The sequence below is a fragment of the Camponotus vicinus genome, unplaced genomic scaffold (assembly GCF_025532165.1).
Source record: "Camponotus vicinus isolate PSW18456_S1 unplaced genomic scaffold, iyCamVici1.0 SCAF_9, whole genome shotgun sequence".
NCBI classification, from domain to species: Eukaryota; Metazoa; Arthropoda; class Insecta; order Hymenoptera; family Formicidae; genus Camponotus; species Camponotus vicinus.
This window is the reverse complement of record NW_028141981.1, coordinates 498,318-522,340: the sequence shown is the minus strand read 5'-3', so window position 1 is coordinate 522,340 and position 24,023 is coordinate 498,318. Positions and strand designations below refer to the sequence as shown.

At 31.1% G+C, this 24,023-nt stretch overlaps 3 protein-coding genes across 7 annotated transcripts; 1 reads left to right on the top strand and 2 right to left on the bottom strand.

Annotated features, from left to right (window-relative positions):
- The first annotated feature begins 446 nt into the window (after nt 1-446).
- On the top strand, nt 447-7,665 carry LOC145976780 (uncharacterized). 5 transcript variants are annotated; one of them, XM_083108174.1, is made up of 4 exons: nt 447-640; nt 1,724-1,972; nt 2,101-2,247; nt 2,357-7,665. In XM_083108174.1, exons 1-4 carry the CDS (start codon nt 581-583, stop codon nt 5,219-5,221), a joined length of 3,321 nt encoding a protein of 1,106 aa, XP_082964300.1. In that variant the 5' UTR covers nt 447-580; the 3' UTR covers nt 5,222-7,665. The 5 variants fall into 5 exon arrangements, with proteins under 5 accessions (XP_082964300.1, XP_082964299.1, XP_082964301.1 ...); XM_083108173.1 differs by having other exon boundaries at nt 449-774; XM_083108175.1 differs by lacking the exon at nt 447-640 and adding an exon at nt 829-1,284.
- On the bottom strand, nt 7,309-10,919 carry LOC145976785 (uncharacterized). Its single transcript, XM_083108184.1, has 9 exons — nt 10,706-10,919; nt 10,252-10,475; nt 9,823-10,014; nt 9,313-9,540; nt 8,507-8,680; nt 8,195-8,322; nt 7,915-8,026; nt 7,679-7,810; nt 7,309-7,510 (listed from the first exon to the last, which is right to left on the bottom strand). The coding sequence occupies exons 1-9, from the start codon at nt 10,915-10,917 to the stop codon at nt 7,431-7,433; spliced, it is 1,482 nt and encodes a 493-aa protein (XP_082964310.1). The 5' UTR covers nt 10,918-10,919; the 3' UTR covers nt 7,309-7,430.
- Nucleotides 10,920-11,012: 93 nt separating this feature from the next.
- Nucleotides 11,013-19,382, bottom strand: Cyp4g15 (Cytochrome P450 4g15). The gene is made up of 8 exons (XM_083108183.1): nt 19,287-19,382; nt 18,569-18,799; nt 16,822-17,019; nt 13,133-13,385; nt 12,576-12,825; nt 12,260-12,448; nt 11,952-12,189; nt 11,013-11,687 (listed from the first exon to the last, which is right to left on the bottom strand). Exons 2-8 carry the CDS (start codon nt 18,792-18,794, stop codon nt 11,323-11,325), a joined length of 1,719 nt encoding a protein of 572 aa, XP_082964309.1. The 5' UTR covers nt 18,795-18,799; nt 19,287-19,382; the 3' UTR covers nt 11,013-11,322.
- Nucleotides 19,383-24,023: the final 4,641 nt, after the last annotated feature.

Below are 24,023 nucleotides of genomic sequence, written 5' to 3'. Positions count from 1 at the left end.
CGTCTGATAAATGTGAGGTCCGATCTTGATATCTTGAAATTAAAAACAAATGAAGGACTGCAAATTGATATCTATGATGTCGAGATATCTTTGTACAAATATAATTTTGTGTTGTTACTTAAATAAATCTTATTTCTGTTTTTTTAGCATGATTTTACATGAAGCGTAGTGTTATGTTAATTTTTAAGTATTAACATCTATACATTCGAATTAAAATCGTTAACGATTAATTTCTCAGATAAGTAGCCAAGTATAATATCATAATTGATCAATGTGACATCGGAGTCATCGGTTCCAAAATTCGATTTAATGACAAATTTTTGTCATGTATGGTATCGTTTGCGTAGAAAAGGAATTGTAAAGAAAAAGATAAAAGACGAGAATTGGGCAATTCGAGCAAGATTCGAACCGTTTTCTGTTATATCGATATGGTCGCCGATACATCGCGTTGGTCCGCCATGTTTTGCCGTCGATTGTTAGCTTACCGCCAATTTTTCTGTCTGGAGCTTAGGTTGCGTTATACACGCGACATTACGGTCGCGTAGAAAGAGTGAGGGCATCGCGTGTATCCTCTACGTGAATGAAGAGGATTTCGCCAATCTTGGGATTCACTCGTGACCGGGGGACCTGTAATGCTGACGTAATTACATCATTATCGCTATGCCTGGCCGATATTGCTTTCTGTGCGCGAGTGACGAAGGTGTCTTTCTAGACATTACGACGGACAACCGCGACACATTTGTCAATCAGGTCGAGATATGTCTGTCCAGCAAGGTACGATAACGTAGAATAAACGCGCACTCTCGCAAAGTTTGCCGGATTGGATCGAAAAAGAGCCAATTAAATCATCGGATAGGTTATAATCGTTTCTCGCGTTTAACCTAGAATTCATCTCGATCGGAAATTTCGATTTGTTTAGGTTAGAATCGCTTGAACCGGTTTATAGGTTGGAATCGAAGCGTTCTTCAAGGGCGGATATATTTATCGTATTTCATATTGTACGTGAAATTCTAAATAGAGAGGAGGGATTCTGTTTTTCTCTCTTTAGATTATGCTTTGATACATATAATCGTCCTATGATCGTGTGTATATGTCGAAAATGTTGATGCGAACCGCGTCATCTGTGTCCGAGACGTGGAACTTGCGTTTTAATAAAATTATTACGCCTTAGATGCAAATGATTTCAATCTTAACAATATCTCCGTCAGGAAAAAAATATTCAAGGTTTTACGCGATAAATGGTATAGATTCCATTTAAACTCTCACGTGTTTCTACTCGATGAGGTAAATGAATAATATAATCTTCTACGCGAGAAATGATGCGCATTGAATCCATCTTGTATCTCGTTTTACCGACATTTTGTGGTACACGTATGAGGACAATAAATGAAGTATTTAGAGCCTACGTCCATCTTTTCGTAATACACTCTGCTTTTTGCATCTTTATTCAGATCTGCTAATTATATTTAAAACATGCAATAAATATTTACATGTATGTACTTGATTATTAGCCTACTATTGTGTGTTGTCACATTTGTCTGGTGTATGTTCACTTGTTGATGAGAGATATGTATGTATTTATCAATAAAATAGTTGAATTTTTTTCCCTTACTATCTAATTAAAATAATAAAGATTATTAACTTGAGAATAATGATTAGAAAATTAAGATGATTTAATTAATGATTCTCTAAAAGATTCTAATCTTTTTTTTTTGGTTCATAGGTTAATGAAAGCATCAAACTGTCCAACAAAATATGCTACAAGTGTGCGTACGAATTAGGTCAGTGTACCAAATTTGTGCAAAAATATAAGAAATCACATAAAACTTCAAAACCAGAAAACAACGCATCGATGCCATGTTGTTGTTTATGTTTCGAACATGTAGAAAGAAATCGTATCTTTGATATTACCAAGGATAATCGTGCAATATTTAGTCCTCTACAGAAGATCCGCAAGATTTTCAATGAAGATGTAAGTTTAAATCTTCATACTTTTCATTTTTGCATTATAAATAAATAATATAATTGTTATCTATATTAAAATTGAATTTGAATTATTTAGTTAATTAACATTCTAAGTTTATTCTTTTTTTTGTGCAGCTTAAAGAAGACAGGGATAAATTGATATGTCTGCCATGTCGATATAATTTGGATGTATTGTATGATTTGAGGAGAATATACCAAGAAGCACTCATCAATTTGAAGGCTTTGATTAATGAAGAGATAGACTATTCAAATTTTCCTAAAGTAATAAACTTATTATAAATAATATGTGCTTTTTGCAATTTTATTATTTTTATCTCAAATATTTTTCTTAAACTTATAGCACTATAAAATTGCATTTTTTAAATTGCAGGTATATACAGATGTTGTAAATCGTAAAACGACTATTACTACGTTTCCAGATATTACATTCTATGATCTAATAAATTCTGATAGCGAAAATAGTGAGAGTATGGCACTTAATAAGCGCGTTAAAAACCGCAAAGGGCGATCCAACGCTAAGCGAAACGATGCGAAACCAAAAATCCGGAAATGCGACGAGTGTCACAGTATTGTCCCGAGTGGCACTGATATGTACAGATTTCATCGCACGCGTCAAACAGTATGCAAAAATTGTTGGGTAACGATGGATCCAAGTAAGGACAAATTGAGACGACGATCGCGACAGATTGAATCCAATTTGGCAGAAACAAAACTATGCGCAGTCTTTTTGACAGATGTGCTGGACAAAAGCAAGAATAAGAAAGAACATAAGATCGAAAAAAATGAAAATAATAAATCGTATGTATCAGATGACATTTCATTAGAAGATAGATTGTTTGAAAGTAGCTGCTCAAGCCTCGTATCTAAGTCCGAAAATAATACTATTAACAATAACACAAAACAAGGAAAGAAACGGCAGATTGATATTGAGAAGAATGAAGATGTCGAGAGCACGCCAACGAAAGTAACAAGATTAAGCAAAAAACGTGCAAATACAAATGAAACAAAGGTATCGTCTGATGTGGAGCAGCAGTCTCCTATGACGCGACAAGGACAATATAAAAGAACAATCACTATTAGTGATTCGGACTCTGATGTTTCTCTATTGAAATCAAAAGAGAAATCAGATCGTGCGAAAAAGACAGAGCTTTTGTCACCTTCCTCGAGTAAGCCAGATAGAAAGAAATTGAGAACTATTCTTGAAGGAGTAACTGCAAATGTACGTTCGGAAACTACCGACGAGTCATCCACCGAAGATACGAATGTAAAAAGAACGACAAAAGACGCTTCGAATGCGCGTACAAACAAGGAAAAGAACATTCGCAAAAGGAAGAGATCGTCTTCTATCTCTAGTACGGAAATGACATTGGAGGAATTTAAAAGTCCGAGATCTATAACATCGCCGGAAGTTCAGAAAAATTGCCATACATGTGACACATGTGGTAAGAAATTTGACACCAAGTTAGCAAACGTGGAACATAGTCTAACACATCTCATGCAAGCTTCGTTAAAATTGAAAAGAGTAACTGTTCCAAGTATTAAGAAGTTGAAAATGGACTCTGAAGAAGATAAAATCTCCAAAGAAATACAAGCTTGTTCAACTAAAACCGCATCAATTGATAAACATACCGACGATTCATCTGAAGAGATCGCTATTAATGTTGTAGATACAGATGATGAAGAAATCTTCTCTTTACCGAAAAAACAAAAAGAAAACGATAAGGAAACGGAGAAAGAAGCAAACAGTAAAGATTGTAATGTAACTGACAAACTAGATGCAGAGAGTGTAGAGGAATCTACAAAATTATGCGTAGAGGAATCTACAAAATTGTGTGTAGAGGAATCTACAAAATTATGTGTAGAGGAATCTACAAAAATTCAAAGTGATGAGAAGATTATAGAAGAATCTGAACAATCAGAATCAATAGTTGTACCGAATGAAACAGTAATAGAACAAAGCAAAGATATAAAAGAAACAAATACAAAGAATAAAAATATTAGGAATAAAGATACAAAGAATATAGGTACAAAAGACAAAGATAGAAAGACATCAATGGACAGAGACATTGACTCATCGAAAGATGAAGACACAAATGCACAGAAAGATGCTGCAATAAAGGACACGTCTTCTACATCCAAATTTTTAAATTGTAATACATTGTGTACAAGTGTTGATGTAGAAGAAAACAAAGATGTAACTGCAGAAAATGATACAAAAGTATCTACTACAGAAAAAGACAAAGATGTAACTGCTGAAAATGATACAAAAGTATCTACTACAGAAAAAGAAAAGTCTAATGATGAGATTAATGATAACAAGGAACATTTTCACGAAGAAATAATGCATGATAGCAAAGTAACTAGGCCATCAGTTTCTTCAATTGACAACACAACCAAGGATAATAAAAATCACAGTGAAAGCTGCAAAAGTGATTTAAAAAATACTAGCAAAGATAATGAAAGTGAGATAATAGAGGATACAGAAATGAATCAGTGTGATTTAACAAATAAATCTGGGAAGGAAAATGTAAATGAATCAGAGGAAAAGGAAAAAGATGTGTCGAGCATCATTGATGAGACAGAAACATTAAAGAATCAAATAGATTTAGACGATACAGTAATTGTAGACGAAAACAAGGTCGAAGAGACCTTAGAAAAGCAGCAAGATATGACCAATGAACAGAATACGGAACTAGACATTATTATAGATGTTGACAAGCTTAATAGTGCAACAGATACCGTTAAATTGGATCTTTCGAATGGTGAAAAACTTAATCAGGCGGAAGATGGCGATGAAGACGAAAGCGATGTTGCGATAATTACTGCAGATAGTAATAACGATATAGTACAATGCGCGAAAATCACGGAAGAAACAATTATAGTAGACAGCTCACAGGAGAATGAAAAATTAGAGGAGACTATAAAGAATCTCGAAGACTTGATCGAAAACAATACAACTACGAATAACAAGTGCGAAGAACGGGAAAATTCGAATCATATTTCGAATGATAGCTCCATGGATGCGGCTAGTATGATACTGAAAGAAGTATTTGATCTCGCAGCTGCCGAAGTTCAAAAAAGAGAGAACGTCAATAACACGAAAGGTTTGGAAGATACTGAAATGGAGACCCTGGAGAATATAACGCGCGAGATACGCAATAGCGCGGATATGCCATCTTTGGATCCAATCAGCATTATGGATATAGATGACGACAATGATATCACATTAGATTAATTGCGTTATATTGTTATCATCTATCACACACAATCATCATATATATTCTGTACATGATTATGCAAGTGATTGTGTGTGCAATTTCATATCTGTCTGCAAATCCAGATAATTAGATTGATTTGAAAGAAAAGAGAAAACTGTGTTGGATATCTCTTTTTATAAATATATCCTTTTTGTCACAAATTTTTTTTCTCTATGCCGAAGTTTTCAAGAAATATAACTTGTTCTTCTGTTTCTTTTTCTTATATAGATAAATAAATAGGTGATTTATATAAATATACTAATAATTCAGTTGAAAAGATTTCAATAAAATTGTAGATTGTAAGAATTTATTATCAAATGTTAAATCTTATTATTTAAGGATAGTTATGATTATTTAGAAGAATAATTCTTTTGTATTAAAAATGAACTAGATATAATATATAAGAGAGAGAAAGAGAGAGAGCAATCATTTCACATCTTATTCTTTATGTAACAGAATAAACAAGCTACCAGTGTGACAAAAATTCAACCTCAAAAGCAGAAAGGACTTATTTGTTGTATGATTAAGAAGTAGAAACCTAAAATTAAAAACCAGATGGAAGAAAGGGAAATCTACTCTTTATATGTGTATCATACATAGTGTGATAATATATATAATTATTATTATAAGACATAAGATATAAGATATGTGTAGATGAATTTTAGCAATTCTGTAAAAATGCTTGCACAGCGATTTGTTAGAAATTTATGTAATACATAATTCATTTATATGATATAAAATGTATAGCACCTTAAATTTCCACACAAGATTATAAAGAAACAATTCACTCGATGAGATAATGGTGTTAAATTAAACTTTTCAACATTTTTCTTTACAGAAATGTAAAAAAAAATAAAATAAATAAACGTTATACGAGCATGCGTACGCACACACACACACGCACGCACGCATACATACATGCTCTCATACACGACATTGGCACTCGACGCGCACTCATCAATCGCATCCACTCGCCCATACACACCATGTCAATCGATAACAATTATATAATAAATATACGTTTCCTGCAAATTAGTGGTAAATTAATGATATGATAAATTACTGATGTAATTTTTTTAAATAAGTAGTTCTTTATCATAAACTTTAACATTTTTACGTATTGATAATCAATATGTTAAAACATTAATATCGTAACTTAACTAGTTTAATTTTATTTTACTTCTGATATGAATTATTACATTTTCTCATGTAGAGTATATTACTCAAAATAGACATTGTGTGGCGTTTATCTATACGTATTGTTTTACAGTCGGAATTTTCAAATATATTCTTATATATACTGAAGAAAAACAGTATATGTAATAAAATTGCTCCCGAGAGATATGATTTCGCGCATCCGCGCGTATTATACATATGTAAATTATATTAGGGCAATAAATAATTATAAAATTTGTTTTAAATTTAAAATTGCTAAATTCATATGCACATTTAAAATTTTTTTAACATTAATATAATAATGTTAATAAACCTGTTGTTGTGTATGTCTGTGTATGCGTAATTATATGATTTATACGTTAAGTATATTGCATCAAACAATATCGATAATAACAAATTTATTAAAATGACTCTTTAATTTGTTCATATAGTGAACAAGTAACACGTCCTTAAAATAGATTTTATCATCTTATAGACGTCATTAAGACGTCTTTTAATGTTTTTATGCTGTTTAGAACATTTAGCTTCATTAAATTACAATATAATCATTACATGTAGAAACGTATGTGTGTTATCCTCCACTTATGAATTTTTACGCGATACTAGCATATGTATAAGACGAAATTATTTATCTGTACAAAAGTATCACTTTATGCGATTAATATTATATCATTAAAAATAAATTTGTACTTGTCAAGTTGTAATTTTTAAATAATTGAAAGTCATATTCATTCCATTTATAATACTCGTAAAGGGTACTTTCCGATTCACGCATGATGCGCATGAAGTGACAGAAAATGTATAATATGCGTGACATGAACTATACATTTTCTGTCACTTCATGCGCATCATGCGTGAATCGGAAAGTACCAATTGATGTCAATATATTACAAGAATTAAAATTTATTATAATGTAGTTGCTGAGATATCGTTTATATAAAAATTTATATTTTTATTGTGTAAATATCTAGAGATATAATCTTCTGATAATTACATATCAAATCGAATTTATCACATCTTCTCAAGCGTAGTATTAGGAATAGATAGCGATGATGTCTCGTTCTCCAATGTAAAAGATCCTTCCGAATCCTCTGAAATAGTAATGTTGCACTTTTTACATTAATTTATAATATGAATCGGACGCGATGATATTTTTACAATTGCGCTTCGAATTAAAAAATCAATTAGAGATTAAAATTGGGATAAATTCTTTTTACAATATTTTAAATAAACGATTAACGTTTTATTTATTGCTTTACTAATGTGTAACGTTTTCTCAGTCCAAAAAATGCTTCTACGATTTTTCCATTGACAAAGCATCGACATCGCTGTCGAATCAGCTTCTTCGCACTGGAGTATGAGATCGATATATTGATCGATAATTCCTTGTCCTATTAAACGAGCGAAAGAATTTTAACGTATATATAATGAATATATAAAATATTTTTTATCTATTTATTTTTTATTTCACACTTTGAACAAATATATTGATTACCTCTCGAAACTCCAGCAAAGATTCGCGCCTTATTAGCGTCATCATACAAACCGAGCTCATTGTATAGATTAAAGGACTTTTCCAAATGAGGAGTCGCAATATCTGATCTTCTCTAAAAAGTATAAAAATTTATTTTTAATTTAAAAGAATGTGCCGGAATTATTAATAATTTTTGTAACGCGCGAAAAAATAAAAATTTCTATTCCTGTAATATTTCTTCCCAATATATAATTCTAACATTTGCTTATGAAATATAATTTGTTCGACAATGTATTCGTACCTTACTTAGAAAATGTTCGCCAGTGCAATAATGTGCTTGCGCGAGTTTTTTCATCAATTTAAACTCTGCCGCATTTTTTCTAAACAAATGGAGATGCTTTTCCGCGTTTATTTCATTGTTCAATTCCTGTAAATGTAAATTGTCTTAAAAAATTGTTTTCGAGAGAGAGAGAAAGAGACAAAGTATGTGTGATATAAGATACGACACGAATAATACTCAAAATTTATTTTCTCTGTATCTGTGTTATATTTGATGTTTATTATTTTATCATATTCATTTTTCAGAAGAGGCAGATTTGAGTTACACATAACTTATACACAAGTGCCAGAGCCATATGCGCGTTACAGATTCCTTCCGGATCCGGGATCCTCCTTGCCATCGCTAAAAACTTGGAAAGGTTCTGGAAAGCGAGCTTCACATCGCCGGATTGTAACTGATTCTTACCTAACTCGTACAGAGTGTTTGCTATATATTCATAATGTCCAGCTGTGGAGACATCGAAATGATTAATCATTTTACAAAATAGATAAATGAACCTCTTAGAATTTTTTTAATATTAAAAAAATTAGCATTGAATTTTAATCTTCGAAGGCTGGAATTATTTAAATCGAAAAGTTTTAGAGCTTTTGAATGCTACTGAATTTTTCGATTTTCCAAATTTTGGTAAAAAAGAAAAGCGGGTCTCGAGCAATTTTGAATATATTGTAATAACAATATATACATTATATATTGTTATTACAACATATTCAATATATGTAATATGTATGATTTGGCATATTCTGTCAAAATTATAATTCTGATATTCCATTTGCATCATAGACTTTATTTATTAATAATTTTGTAATAATTAATAAATGAGTAATAATTAAAAGTCAAATTATTTAGCAGTATATATCGAGATTATCTAAAGTCCCTTTTTTGCAGTTTATTGTAATTTTAATTTTAATTTTAAACGGCGTGATAAATATTTTCTAATTGTATTTATAAACTTTAATAATGGATTCAAATAATGGTGAAATATTGATGATTGAATTATGTATATAACATTCAGAAAAATGAAATCTAGAGAAAAATATAACGTTTATCATACGTATTTTTCAAAATGAAAAATAATTTACAATCTGTTGCTCGTGCTAGAGCTTCTGTATATATTTTTACGATAATATCCGGTTGATTAGGATCAACTTGTTGCGCGTGCATCAGCAGCGCTTTGTACAAAAGTACATTGCATTCTCGAAAAATAGTTTCCTCTTTTCGACCAGTTATTTTTGACGCGTTCCAATGTTTTCCTTCAGATGCTTCGCGAGCAATGTTTAAATGATATAATGATTCCGTTGTATTTTGTACTAATTATGAAAAAAAATGTAATATAATATATTAATAATCATAATTAAATTAATTTTTAATTTGTAATTATTGATGTGTACAAGTGTATATACTTGATGATATAATAAATATTTTATTAATACATTTTTTATGTGAACGATAATATCACAAAATTATAATTATGTTGTCGAAGAATAAAAGAGACGTTTAGAAAACAAGTCGCGATTTTAGTAAGCTCAGAAGAATTGTTTTTTTTTTGCTGTGCAATATATAATTCTACATGCATTACGTGATTTACTAACTTTGTTCGAGCAAAAATTGACCATATAAATAGTGTATCAATGATATCGTTCGTCGTTCATCATTTTCGATTAATTTCGCATTCACTAAAGCGCTACGGTAAAGTCGTTCCGCTACCCACCACCACTCCCATGTCATTGCTCGAAAAAATAATGCCATATCTAAAAACTCCATGCTCATGGAAAGCGAATCTCCTATAATATTACGAAAAATATTCTTTAATCATGTAATGGCACATCTTACATCTTATTTTTTTAATCATATATGTTATTGAGCTTTATCAAAATTATTATATTTAAATATTCGTTGTTATGTAAGTGAGTGTAAGTTATAATTCAATACAGAATACCTCTCTATTTTATTTGTGGACAAATATTATGGTATTAAAAATTAAAAATATATTTTATATATATTTTTAATTTTTCACGCACCAGCGTTTTTAGCTTGTTCGAAAGCAATCAAGCCTTTTTTGAGACGTGTCATCGCATCTTTATTATCTTTCAAACGTGGTTTCTTCCATGTTAATGTACCAGGACCAGCCTCTCTCCGAGTTTCCTCATCGAGCTCAAACAATTCTTTCAAATAACTGGTGGATTCTTCGTAACCATTTTCCTCGAGTTCGTGAATAATAGCTTCGTGAAGTGGTAAATGAAATCTTTTCGACGATCGATGTGTCAATATTAATTATTAGAAAAAAATTAATTTGACGAACTTTGTATTTTTCAAAAATAGATGAAGCAAAGCAAAGAAGGATAAATAATAGTGAGAGATATGGTAAATATATATATAACGTTGTTGTAATTTTAAATAAGTATGGCATGTAATCAAAGGAATAGAGAGAGCGCGCACATCTTTTTATCCTAAAAATGAAAATGAATGTTAAACCTTTTCACTTCTGAAGGTTTTAATATCGGAAGCATCTCCTTTAATTGATTCTTAACCTTTTTCATTTCCTTCTGTCGCGCTCCAGCAAGAGTTATAATCGTTTCAGTCGAATCTTGCTCATTTTCTTTGATCTTAGAATAGATCTCTGACCATTTCTTTTTATCGAAATTCTTCTGGATCGCTGTCGCAGTCTTTAAATCGAATTTTCGCATATTCGCGATCCTGCTTTTCGTTATCTTAATATATCGGCAAATAATAAATCGGCAATGTAATAAAGGATGTGAGAAAATAATGAAAATATCGAAGATTTCAGATTTCGCAGCGCGTACACCGCATTTTATTGCAAGAGATAAATATCAACACAAAAGCAATAAGTCATACAATAGTTAACGACCACAGATCAGTAACATACATGTATGTGCATCACATACGTGTATGTGATCTGCGCACGCAATCCACGCAAGCGAAATGCGGTTTTTTAATGCGTCTTTTTTTTACGTTCTTCGCTTTGATTGAAATTCGAAAGGTGCAAAGTCCGCTTGTCCTCATGATACTACTCTCTATACTACTCTCACCTCTACCTGCTATCCTACGCAAACGGAATTTGAAAACGCTGTTTAAGCGGTGGCGGCCACCAATTTTCTCGGTTCCAATCTGATTTTAAAGCCCTCGGCTCGCTTAAGGATGATATCGGCCTGGAGTCGGAAATCAGCCTCTTTGATATCTGACTTGACGCGGAAATTCCTCATGACGGTGGCCAGGATGATTTTCAGCTTGAGCATAGCATATTTGCGACCCACGCAAGAACGCGGCCCGGCGGAGAACGGCACGAAAGCGTAGTAATGTCGATTGGCGGTTTTCTCGGGTAGGAAGTTGTCGGGATCGAAAACTTCCGGGTTCGGATAGATATGCGGCTGTCGGTGCATCTTGAAGGTCGTCACCACGACTGTGCATCCGGCTGGGATTGTGTAATCTCCCGATGCTGGAAAGCAATATTCAAAGTCAATACATTATCGAGCCTAACGAAATAATGCTGAAGAATAAACAATTTTTCATATAGTTTGCATGTTGCACGAATATCTATGGGATTTTTACAATCTTTTTATAAATATTTGTCTCTCCAAAAAATCATTACATTTTTTAGGAGACTGCAGATTGGGAACTTGTGCATGACAGTTTTGACAAATTGCCTGATTTGATTTGTTTCGAAGCTATTTTGATATAATTTTCAGTTTTTAAAACTGACCAAGTTTTAAGTCGGTGTTGATTGTACGAGCGATAAGCGGCACGGGTGGATACATGCGAAGAGTCTCCATGAGGCACCGTTCGAGATATTTCATTTCCATCGTGTCCTGGAATGTCACTGGTCTATCGCTATCGCCAAAGATTTCGTCAAGTTCCTGGATAACCTTCTCTTGAATGTCTGGATGGCAACCCATCACTGATAAGAAGAAGCTGGATGCAGCCGCAGTCGTGTCGTGTCCCTGGGAAACAGATGACACCATTAATGGAAATCCTCTTGAAACTCGTGACCACAAATCCTCTGATGCTTACTTCAAACATGATAGTATCAACTTGCTCCTTGACCTCGGTGTCCGTGAGGACAGAACCATTCTGACCAGCTTCCATCAGCAGATCGAGGAAAGCTTGCCTCTTCTTCTCGCCGACATCATTATCATCCACATCAAGATCGTCCCTCAAACCGGCCGATTGTCCAAAGGAAAGTCCCTCCACAGAAGCGTTCTAAAAAATATAAAATATATACATCAATAGCGATGATTTGCATCAATGCCGCTTTTTGTTCTGAAAATTGTTTTCAAGAAAATTAGCTTTCTTCCGGGATTATATCAATGTAAAGATATATAATTACCTTATTTTTGGCATTGCCATTTTGAATAGCATTGCCGTTTTGAGTAGCACTGTCATTTTGAGCAGAGACATCGATGATATTGTGTTTGCCGCTCTTGTATTCTTGCTTCTTGCGCGCAATGATCTTCTTCGTGAGCCCGTGGATGATCTCCAATAAATGAATTTGGTCCTTTCCGTATTTCGTGAGATTAAACAAAAAGTCAGGTCTGAGCCAGACTTTCATGTGACGCAAATGTAGAATGTTGCTCATCCTAAAAGATGATAAATATTTTAGTTATGCTTTTGCTTTCATATGAAAATGAAATGATCTGTTCCATATACAGATTTCATAAACTTGCATAAAAATTTGCACGATATGACATATGACGTGAATAATGTGATCTTTTACAAATTTTAAATGTATCTATTAAAAGAAAAAAAGCAGGAAACCTTGACTTTTAAAAATCAAAGAATCTTTAATCATTAAAATGACATATTCATATCAAATACATTGTATATATGTATAAATAATTTTTAATGCTTTGTCTCTTTTTTCATCAAACTTTTTTCGATACTTGCTTCATTACAGCCATAGCATATTCCAAGCCGCTTCGGTCTTGCGTGGACTTGGAAACACCCATAGCGGTCTCGAGAAGGATCTCGACCGTGCATTCGGACATGTAGTCATGGACGTCGAACTCTTTACCGTCCTCTTTACGTAATTTTTCCACGACGGCGCGGGAATTGGCATTGAAAAGATCGATGAAGCTTTTCAGTACATTTAAGTGGAATGTCGGCGCGATCAGTTTGCGATGAGCGCGCCATTTTGGACCTATAAATAATTTGTAGATTTTTACTGATTTATCGTTTGCGGTGAAAAATAATTCAAGTAATTTCCTCGCTATAACTGAATTGAAGGAATTCTTATTAAGAAATTATTGCATGAATTCACAATTTCTGCGAGATCATGGGATTCAGAATTTGATTATGTCGCGAAATAAATTTGAAAATAGAAGAGGATGGCGGAAAATGTAAACATCATTTAATAAAATCGAACGATGATTTTTTTAAAGACTCGTTTGAAGCAAACTCCTGCCGGATTCGTTTTAATTCATTCATTTTGCACAGTCGCGACACGTCTGCCGATTTCGCGTATTCGTGCAGAACGCTTTCTACCAAACACGCGGAAGTAGGAAGAAGAGAAAAAGTGAGAAAGACATCATAAGAGGGGAAGGGAGAGCAAGATAATATATCGCAATGTGTGTGTAAGAAGGGCGAGAGGAATCGCGCAGTGCAATGTTGCAACGATTCCTGAGGAAAGAGCGAGATGCGCGCACGTGTAAATGGAGAACGGAGTTAGGGAGAGAAAGCACCGTGTACAAATTTCCTTCCTGTTCTGCCTCTCGCGAATTACCGCGGACTGATTACATTTCACTCACTCTCCCTCTCTCTTGGGAGAGAGCGAGAGATCCTAGTACAGCTGCATCGTCTCGCGAATACACACTGCACGCGACACATACATGCATAGGCATAGGCGTCTACTTTTTCGCGTCTTTATTCTTCTTTTGAATCGATTTTTGATTACGAAAGATTCAGCCTCGTATTTATAATCGTCTTAAGAGCGTATTAAGTAAAGTTCTCAGATTGGAGTTTCATCATATCTCGAGATACGGACGGATAGTTTGCTTGAAGATCAGCTGAGGCTGTATTTGCTGGAAAACGAAACGATTATTCGCGTGAAATTAATTTTGAGATTCCAAATATCGATTAAAGCAGCGCCTGTTTGAAAGTAATTTTCTGCACTAACGCTATAGATCTAGGAATTCTTCTTTTCTACTTGTTCAAAGTTCGAGAGAGATTTTAGATTCCTTTAATTTTTCCAGGCTTAATATCAATTTTTTCCGAATTTTTCAGTTGTTATAATTACAGTTAATTATATATGTAAAATTTTTCGGTATAAGACCGGTTTAACGAAACAAGATAGTTAACAAGTTAACGATCGCGTCTCCCTATAAAGCGTGTTTACTATTATATGGCAATTTGACGTCTTGCATTATCATGTCACTGTCACGTCATGTTTGTATTACTGTTACGTAAAGATAATGGATCTGTCAATCTTCAAAAATTTCATAATTTGCTAAATTTTTATTTTTGTACAGAAAATATATAAAAGATATCGCAGGATTTGAAACAATGCTAACTTTGACAATATCAAAGCTTCTTCAAATCAAGAAATATAAAGACATCTTATAAAAGATTCTTTCTCTTTTTTCGTATATATAATTCGTGTATATAATTATTCATAAAGTTTATATTTAATAATAATTAAAAAATATAGAAAGTGCGTGCTTCGTTCTTTTAATTTTTTTACTACTAGTAAGATTCTCTTTTTGCTCTTCTTGTTAATGCTAGTTTAGATATTTCAAGTCAAAGAGGAAGTATTTACATTTGAAAGAAATCAATAATTTTTATATAAGATACCGTTTGCTATTAATATCAATTTATGTATTTTTCTACATTTTAATATCAATTTAACGATGTCAATTCTCTCTATCTCTCCCTCTCTCTTATTCCGCCGAATTATGAAACTCGACTGTCCACATGCCATTGAGGGTAACGGCAATTACTAAAATGACACGGCATGCATTATGCAAACGTTGCGTAAGGTGTTGCTGTAAAAAATGCGAATGGATTCGGGAGAAAAAAAAAGGGAGCAACGGGGTGATGCACGAACGCCGAGGCACGGACGCCTTTGGCAGCCAAACGACGCACGCGAGTCAATCGAGACACACGCGATAACACGCGTCGTTACGTACGAAGCGTTGTTACGTACATGTCCGAGATCGAGAGAGTTTCATCAACGAGAAAATGGACGTCTCGGTAAGCGCCGAGAAAGTTGCGATAAAACGACACGCTAGGTCGTCGCTGCATCTCGTTCCTTTTGTTCGTTTTCACCCTGCGAGAGCCTGTTTCGCATTTCTCCGGGGAATAACATCACTCCGAAACATCCATCTCGCTCTCACACCTTTTACTATGTACCCGTTTCATTACGCGCGACAGACGAGAAAAGCGATAAAGTCTATGAGAAATGATAATTTTAGATTGATTTGAAAATTATCTAAGAAGTAGATAAATTAAATTCGAATAATGTGGATATTTTTATTAATGTTTCAAACTATATGTTTATATAAAATCTTTCGAATAAATAAACGAAATATGGTAATAGAATAATTTTGAATGTGACATTAGACACAAAGAATGTGGAAGATAGATTGTGTTAGAATTAAACTTGTTTAGCATTTGCTTATATATTTTTTTACTCGATCGATTGGACACGATCGATAGGAGAAGTAATTCGTTATTCGTCAACCGTAACTAATTATTGTGTCTTAAAACTGAATTACGAGATCAATTATTTCATTAGAAATTTGTATATTTTTTAAATATATTAATAAAAAATTAATAATAATAAGAAAGATTATTTTAAAAATATTCACAGAACTTATAAAGACCTTTTGCAAAAAAAGCAACAAGTTTTGTGAAATTATCACATATGTCACATATTATTATAATAACATGAATAAAAGACGTTCTGTCAAGTGGTTGTCGAAATAGCCTATGTTATTAAAAATTTGACGTTATCATACTAATGTATATGTAAAAATGTCGCAATAACCTTATATGTTGCTTAAATTGGCCTTTATTAGAATTTTTCATATATATTATCATATATATTACCATATATATTCCCATATATATTATATTTTTATTATAACAAACTTTTTTTCTACATTTAAGAATATTTTAATATTTTGAAAAATCTGTTCGATATATGAGAGAGGAAGCACCAAGGACAAATAGCGCGTATTGTTAAGTTCTAGTTTTACTAAATCGAAAATATTATCGATTATTATTTGTAATGGAAAGTATCAAAAGATTGCGACATTTCTGCATTGGAGATAATAACCGACATATTTATAATTTAATGAAAACATATTTTTGTGATAAAGTTATGTAACGCGCTCATAATGAAAGAAAGTGTAATCTGTTCAACGGAGAGAGATTGAATGCAACGATTTACTCTAAACTAATTGCGGGGTTGCGTGCGGCTACTGGTGAATAATTATGTATGTACATACGTTGCATAATCGAAAACTTAATAAAAAAGTTTTCCACTTATTATCATAATTTTCCGCTTAATATTATATTAATTTTTGAAATTATAGCTTGCGCGAGAGCGCAAAGTTATACATTCTACTAATACGCACCAGTGGAGATTAGGAGTCCATTGCCCAGCCAAGGCTCGAACAACCGGTATTCGGAGGATTTGTCGATGTAGACCTGGCTAGACAAAATGATCTCGACATCGCGCGGATCCATCAGGAAGACCATCAGTTTCGGGCCGAGCCATAATCTGATAATTTGGTCGAATTCGAAGGATTTCCTGTATATGGTGCGAAAGACGGCTGTAACAGAAACGGGGTGCGTGATCGGTCGATCGGAAGTTACATAAAATATGTTGCCACGCGCGAAAGCCGCTATCTAATCCAGCTGATGATAAGGGATACATAACGGATATGGCATAATCATTAAAGTTATTGATCTAGTTTCTCTAGCAAACATTGGAATTAATAGTTGATATGATAGCTCTCTCGAATTTAAATAAGTTTAAATAAATTTACTGAAAGAAAACTTATTTTTTAAATTGAAACTCTCGAAAAATAATTGGAAAGTGATAATACAAGTAAACGATCGTTCAATCACCGCTACCTGTTTCGCGCTAAAGACTGGTTTCACGAAACAAATCGAAATTAGTCATGGGTAAGATGAGCTGAGCATATCGTACTTATCGCATGCAACGAATAATGAGCTCGCCTGGAGCAATAATTTTATTTACTTAAGAATATTCTCCGTTATTGCAAATCATTATTGAAAGAATAACTTTTTCATATAAAGATATATCTTTACAGCAAGAGAAAATGTGTAAAGTTAAATTTTGTACAGTTTATATTGAAAGTATTATAGTTTGCGCCAACAACATTGTTTATTTTGCACTATTATTTTATGTACGGGATGTTGTAATATGGAATATCACATATTTTGAGAGCAGAGTATTGATTAAAACAAAAAAAAATTGTATAAAAAAAGATCTAGAAAGAAAAAAATTTATTTAGCTTTAAAAACACAAAACGTTGGCGAGTATTTACAAGCTTAATACAAAAGTATACAATACATAATTATGTATGCAATAAAAAGGGCAACATACACGCTTCTAACAATTTTTAAGTTAATAAAATAAAGTTTTTAAAAAGTAAACACATCTTGTCTTATTAAATATTCCGTACAAGGTATCTCGCGCGGAAATTGACAAACTTTTAAAATGTGTTTTAAATGTGATTCTAGACAAAAAAAATTCATATACACTATAGATCCTTTAGGCTCAATTATTAAGCAAAATTCATGTCAATAATGCAAATTCCTGACGACTTTCTTTTGCCCAAAGCACTAAGTTTTCGTCAGTTACGCATATACTATCTTAAATAGTTTAACGTTGAAAATTAGCATTTGAATTTGTGTTGAGGCTATCGCATATAATTATATATTATTAATGTACATAGACTTTGTTGCTTGAAATGATCTCTAAAGCACACTTTAGAAATTTATATATTTCCTCACGAGACACCCTGTATAATAAATTAATTTATGTATGTATTATATGTATATACACATATAAGAATATGCAATCTTTTTATAAAATTCTCAAGTACGACTGCAAATGTCACACCGTTTGTTATCATTTTTTATCATTTTGTTATCATTTTTTTGTTATAATTTTTTATAATTTTTCTTAAATGTTCATTCGAGGGACATAGCGAAGACTGTCAACTCGAGATTGAAAATATGAGCTAGTGGCTCATAGAATGCGAGTTTAAAATATCGAATTAATCGATTGAATTCAGATATCGATTATTATATGTGTTTGTCATTATTATATTCTTATGTGTAAAAACTCACTGTCAGCGCTGCCTGTGAACATTAGCGCGTTTCCAATTAATGGTAAGCCATCAGGACCTGGTAGTTTATCCCCCAACTCAAACAGATGACGATGGGAAAGCTTGAAGTAGATATAGTACAGGACCAGGGCAGGAATCAAGAGAGAGAGGAAAACCGTAGTTGCCGATAGTCCAGCGGTTGCTGCAGCAGCCGCTGCAGTTATTATTTCTGGCTCGGCTGTCGACATGATTTCTAGAAGAAATATATAGATCAGATTGTATTCTCTCGAACTTAATTAGCTATTTTTAAAATACAAAAATATCGTTTTTTGAAAAAACGATAAATTAAAAATTCGACGAAATTACAATATTTTGATTTAAATATAATTTCTGGTATTATTTTTTGTTTTAAATTTGCACATCGATAATCTTTTAAAGATTCTTAGGCTAATTTGGAGAAAGAGATTGAATTAATTTTTTTTCTACAACTCTATAAAATTTGCACAAATTGTTTCTCTGGAAATTTGCAAAATATTCGTTACAATTCCTTATACTTCTTGCAATTTCTACAACCAATAAATAAGCTAATCATATTAAAACACTGATGAATATGATATATTATTTCACTACATTATCACAGACACGAAAGAAAAAAAAATTTTATAAATGTTTTCTTAATCCAATGTCGATTAATTATGAAGGAATTGAAGAAAGCCGGGAAGAGTTCTCGATACACCCACCTATATGTTCATGAATGCACGACCGAGTTCTTTCAATGCACCAGCACTGAACTGATCAGCTTGCCTTTCCACAGTCTTTTATAAGCGGCGCTTTCAACATCCACCACCACCGACGTTGAATATATTCGTTAATTAACTCCCTTTTTTTATCTTTGTCGACGTCAATAAGCAAATTTTTTGTTTTTTTACGGTTTTGATTTAGTCGCGCGGCAACCTCATAGGTTGCAAATTCAATAAAGTGAAAAAAATACGAGCTCAATGATGCAAATCAAACTTAAAAGACCAAAAAGGAAGGCCAAGTCGAGCAAACTGCACATGTGAGTGCGCGTGAATATATTATATATGATATAATAAGCATCCCAAATCGTATTACATATTATAAATAAAAATTTTTCAAATTATTTTGACCCTAACTTTGGGACCCTCCTTGTAACGATAATAATTTACATCTTAGTAATAAGGTCAAGGAAATAAAATGGAAAAAATATAAAGCATACAACGAAAATGAAAGTACAAGTACAAGTAATTAAAAATACGTTTATAAATATTGAAATTCGATGATCAACTGAATCTATTGCCTGAATGAAAATTCATTTATTTCATGTGGTTAAACTTTGATCCTTATTGTAAAACGTAACTTACGTAAAACGCAAAAATTAGAGAACGTAATTCTTTTGACTACAAAAATTATCATATTTGCGTCATCGCTTCAATTATTTTGAAAGTACATTTGATTTATACATTTTACAGAAACGAAATAAATGTCTTTAAACTTAATCGCTGAGACTTGCCATTATATATTTCTTTTTACAGATTCAGATTTTAATAAATTCGATTTTTCTTTAATAAAATTAGAAAAAGAGACGAAAGGAAATTTTGTCGAGTTATGTTTTTGATAATTATTTCTTTAAAACAATAGAGATGCAGCTTCGATGATTGTAACTTTATTTTTCTATAATATTTCACACTTTTGCACCTTTTGTTATTTTATTGCGATGAATTGACTATTTTAAAATGATAATTTTATTTTACGCATTTCTTGCATTGTCACTGTAATTATAGATTTGTATAGAACGTTGTAACAACATTGCCACAATATTGCTGTAATATTCTGTTGTATAGGGATAAGATTTTTACATAATCATTGATAAAATGGATAAAATGTTTGATTTTTATGATTTTATCTTAAGAATTGTGTAATTTTACTTATATTGCGACTAACATCAACCAGATTCTAATTTTAGTCTTTCTTTATAATTTTACTTTACTCACAAATATTTAAAACAAGATACAAAGCGTATAATAATTAATTTTACTTTAACTCAGCGTATCGCTGAGCTTCGCAACTCAATATTAATTTTTATCCATAATTTTATTTAAAATTTTGTAATGTTTGATGTGTTTTATTTTATTAGTAACAACAACTCTGAATGACTGCAATATATAGTGAATCAAACTAATGAAAATCAATGTCCGATTACACAAAATTACTACACTACATTCATATTAAATATGAAAATGTAAACATTGAACAATTTAATTTCATTTTCGAGCTATTCTCAACATATAAATATATATAATTATATTATATCTTACGGATAAATAAAAATCTTTAATCAAAAACAAAAAAAGATTTCATAAATTATTTTAAGTGATATTTACTTATCCAAAAAATAAGAAGCTGTTCATTATCTCACGCACTAACTTGTAATTCAATTGTACAACATTTACAATCTATTGTTTTATATAAAATGATGTCAATGTGTGAAAGGTATTTTATTAATATCTCACAGATATTAATTGTTGAATGTATTATAAAATTGGTGAATGTATTCTGTTTTGCAAAAATGAGATCAAAACATTCAATTTTTATAACTTATATTACATCAAAAAATATAAATATGGTATAACAATAGTAATAATAATAATGGCTCTTATTATGTTTCTCAATAAATGTTTTACGTATAACGTATGTTAATAATTAAAATTTTATTGATGGGTATATGTATGTTGTATATATATATATATATATATATATATATATATATATATATATATATATATATATATATATATATATATAATTTTTTCCGTTTGAAATTAAATGCAAAACAAGAAAGATTTTTCGCATCTATTTTAATTTACAAAACACTTGGATGTATACATTTTTTTGGCGCTTATAATAAAATCGCACTAACTTGTAATTCAATTGTAAGACATTTACAACCTATTGTATATATGAAATGATGTCAATGAAAATCATAATCAAATGTACATATTTTAAAACGATACTTTACATTTAACTTTCTTCAAGAAATCGGAAAGCATTATTTCAATAAAATATTAGATTTTTGTATACACATTGGATTGATTTAATGTTACATTATAGATTAATTATAAATATTATCGAAGAAAATTTATATTTATATTATAATGCCGCAATATATTTATTTTTTCAAAATAAAAATTTGCTATCAAATGTTATTTTCGCTTAATATTGCCGTTCTGTTATAATCGCAAATTTACAATTAACTTTAAACGCATGCAAATATATATGTCATCAAAAATTAACAAGTAAAAGTCACGTATGTGCTTTCGTAAAACTAAATTTTTAGCAGGTATATTCACAGCTCGAAACTTTCATGGTAGACAAAAATTCATGCGCATCGCTCAGACAATCGACGGACATCCAGGTTACTGCTCGTTGACCTGCACGTACCTTGCGTTGATTATTTTTGTTATATTGTGTGTACATAATGCAAGAATGATAAACGAAATTTTTACAAGCGTCAATAAATGCAACCGTCATAAATACAAAGTGTATATGACTTTTCTTATAAAGATATAATCGAAGACATACTATCGGGGAGGAATTTTTTATTTCGCTTATCTATATTCAATACCCTACTAAAATTAAAATATCCTTGAATTAAAATATAATGTATAATCAATATATTGTTCTAAATATAAGTAATTATATACTGAAAAATACTTCTAAACTACATATATTTATTTATTATTTAAGATTTCTTGATTAATAGAACATGCTGGCACAAAGTCCGAGTAAATATTTTAAAATTAATCTGCGTACTTTACTTTTTACACAATTAAAATGATCTAATAGTGTTCAAATGCTAATAATGTTTAAATATTTTAAAATTAATTTAAATCTTTCGTACTTTGTTTTTCATTCAATTTCTTTACGTAGAGAATATAAATATTAACAAACTAACGCAAAAACATCATTTTAGCATTTAGACAATTCACAGTATGACACACACATCATAGGATAAAATACAATACTTCACACTATATATGGATATATATTCTATTGTACGTGAATATTATATTTTTTATTAATGTTTAGATAGTTATAATATTTAAAAAAATTTTTTAAACGTATTTTAATAATAATAAATATATATAACAGAAAAATTATCTCTCTCGTAAATATCAACGTGATCGTATTGTTGTGTAAAATATTAACTTATATATTTCCAATTGGAGAGAAATTAATTAGAATAACGAATAATAATGCAAAAATATTAACGTTATATAACAGTTTCATAGTAATATAAAATAAATTAAAATTAAATATCGATATAGTGAGCCGAGGATTTGCATGTTCAAGGCTATAATTATGCATACACGTGCACGTATATTCTTCCTCTATTAATTTTTATAGCAATTGTTTTTTATTTTTATTGTTCAATGGATTTTGTCTTTTTTTATGCCATTAAGTGTTGATACCGCATACATATTGGCAATCATTTAAAATTAAAATGACACTTTAATTATTAATGTGCATTTTGTCTCACACATTTTGATTACTTAAAAAAGTTTAAGACACTTTAAAAACTATATGTGAAGATATGTGAAATGAGCGGAAAAAGTTATTCGCGCAACTATTTTAATTCTTAACATTTATTGAATTGTCAAAATACCAGTTTTTGTTATTACAGCTGTTTGCGACTTAATATACATCGACATAAGCTTGAGTCAAGAGTAATGATTTAACCTTCCTGTTTGAAAATAAATCAATTCATCGATAAATTAAATTATTCATTTTTACTAACAACGAATAATTTTATGCAATGAAACTAGTCAGCAGAAACGTAATAAAAGAGTGTAAAACTCACAATTTGAGTATAGTAATAATTTCTGCGCGAAATACTGCTATTTCCATCGTATTTTGCAAATATAATATTTGTAAAGAGGATATTTTGTAAATATTGAATTACGCGATTATTATTTTGCAGCAAACAATTAGAAACAATTATACTTGTTCTTCAGTTCTTTGGATTTTGAAATACAAAACTATGCATGAGAGCGCACGAGCAACTCGTTCTTTTAAAATTGAATAAATGAAGCATTCTTGTGGCTTTCCCTTCGAATACGTTAATAAATCAAACATCACATTCTTTCCTATTTTACTTGATACTTGAAAATAAAAAGCTACTCGTGATTATCAGCAGACGTTGAGGAAAAAACATTACGTCGCCATTTAATAATCACGTAATAAAAAATTTTATGTATATATTCATGCAGAATTGAATATAATTGTAAAAATCTACATATATTATACTATATATTATATTACTATAAATAATTATATATAATTACTATATATAATTATACAAAAATATGTATAATTATAAATGATAGAATACAGGACATTATATATAATGTTCACAATTTTTATGTATAATTATATCCCATACAGCACATTATACTAAA

Excerpts from the sequence above, each read along its gene's own strand:
- LOC145976780 (XM_083108173.1), top strand. The coding sequence starts at position 661 with ATGCCTGGCCGATATTGCTTTCTGTGCGCGAGTGACGAAGGTGTCTTT. Across the intron at positions 1,973-2,100 it reads GCAAGATTTTCAATGAAGAT|CTTAAAGAAGACAGGGATAA; the intron begins GTAAGTTTAAAT and ends TTTTTTGTGCAG. Across the intron at positions 2,248-2,356 it reads ACTATTCAAATTTTCCTAAA|GTATATACAGATGTTGTAAA; the intron begins GTAATAAACTTA and ends TTTAAATTGCAG.
- LOC145976785 (XM_083108184.1), bottom strand. The coding sequence starts at position 10,917 with ATGCGAAAATTCGATTTAAAGACTGCGACAGCGATCCAGAAGAATTTC. Across the intron at positions 8,681-9,312 it reads TCTAGCACGAGCAACAGATT|CTGGACATTATGAATATATA; the intron begins GTAAATTATTTT and ends ATGTCTCCACAG. Across the intron at positions 8,027-8,194 it reads GCGAACATTTTCTAAGTAAG|AGAAGATCAGATATTGCGAC; the intron begins GTACGAATACAT and ends TATACTTTTTAG.
- Cyp4g15 (XM_083108183.1), bottom strand. The coding sequence starts at position 18,794 with ATGTCGACAGCCGAGCCAGAAATAATAACTGCAGCGGCTGCTGCAGCA. Across the intron at positions 12,190-12,259 it reads TTGATACTATCATGTTTGAA|GGACACGACACGACTGCGGC; the intron begins GTAAGCATCAGA and ends TCTGTTTCCCAG. Across the intron at positions 11,688-11,951 it reads CAACACCGACTTAAAACTTG|CATCGGGAGATTACACAATC; the intron begins GTCAGTTTTAAA and ends ATTGCTTTCCAG.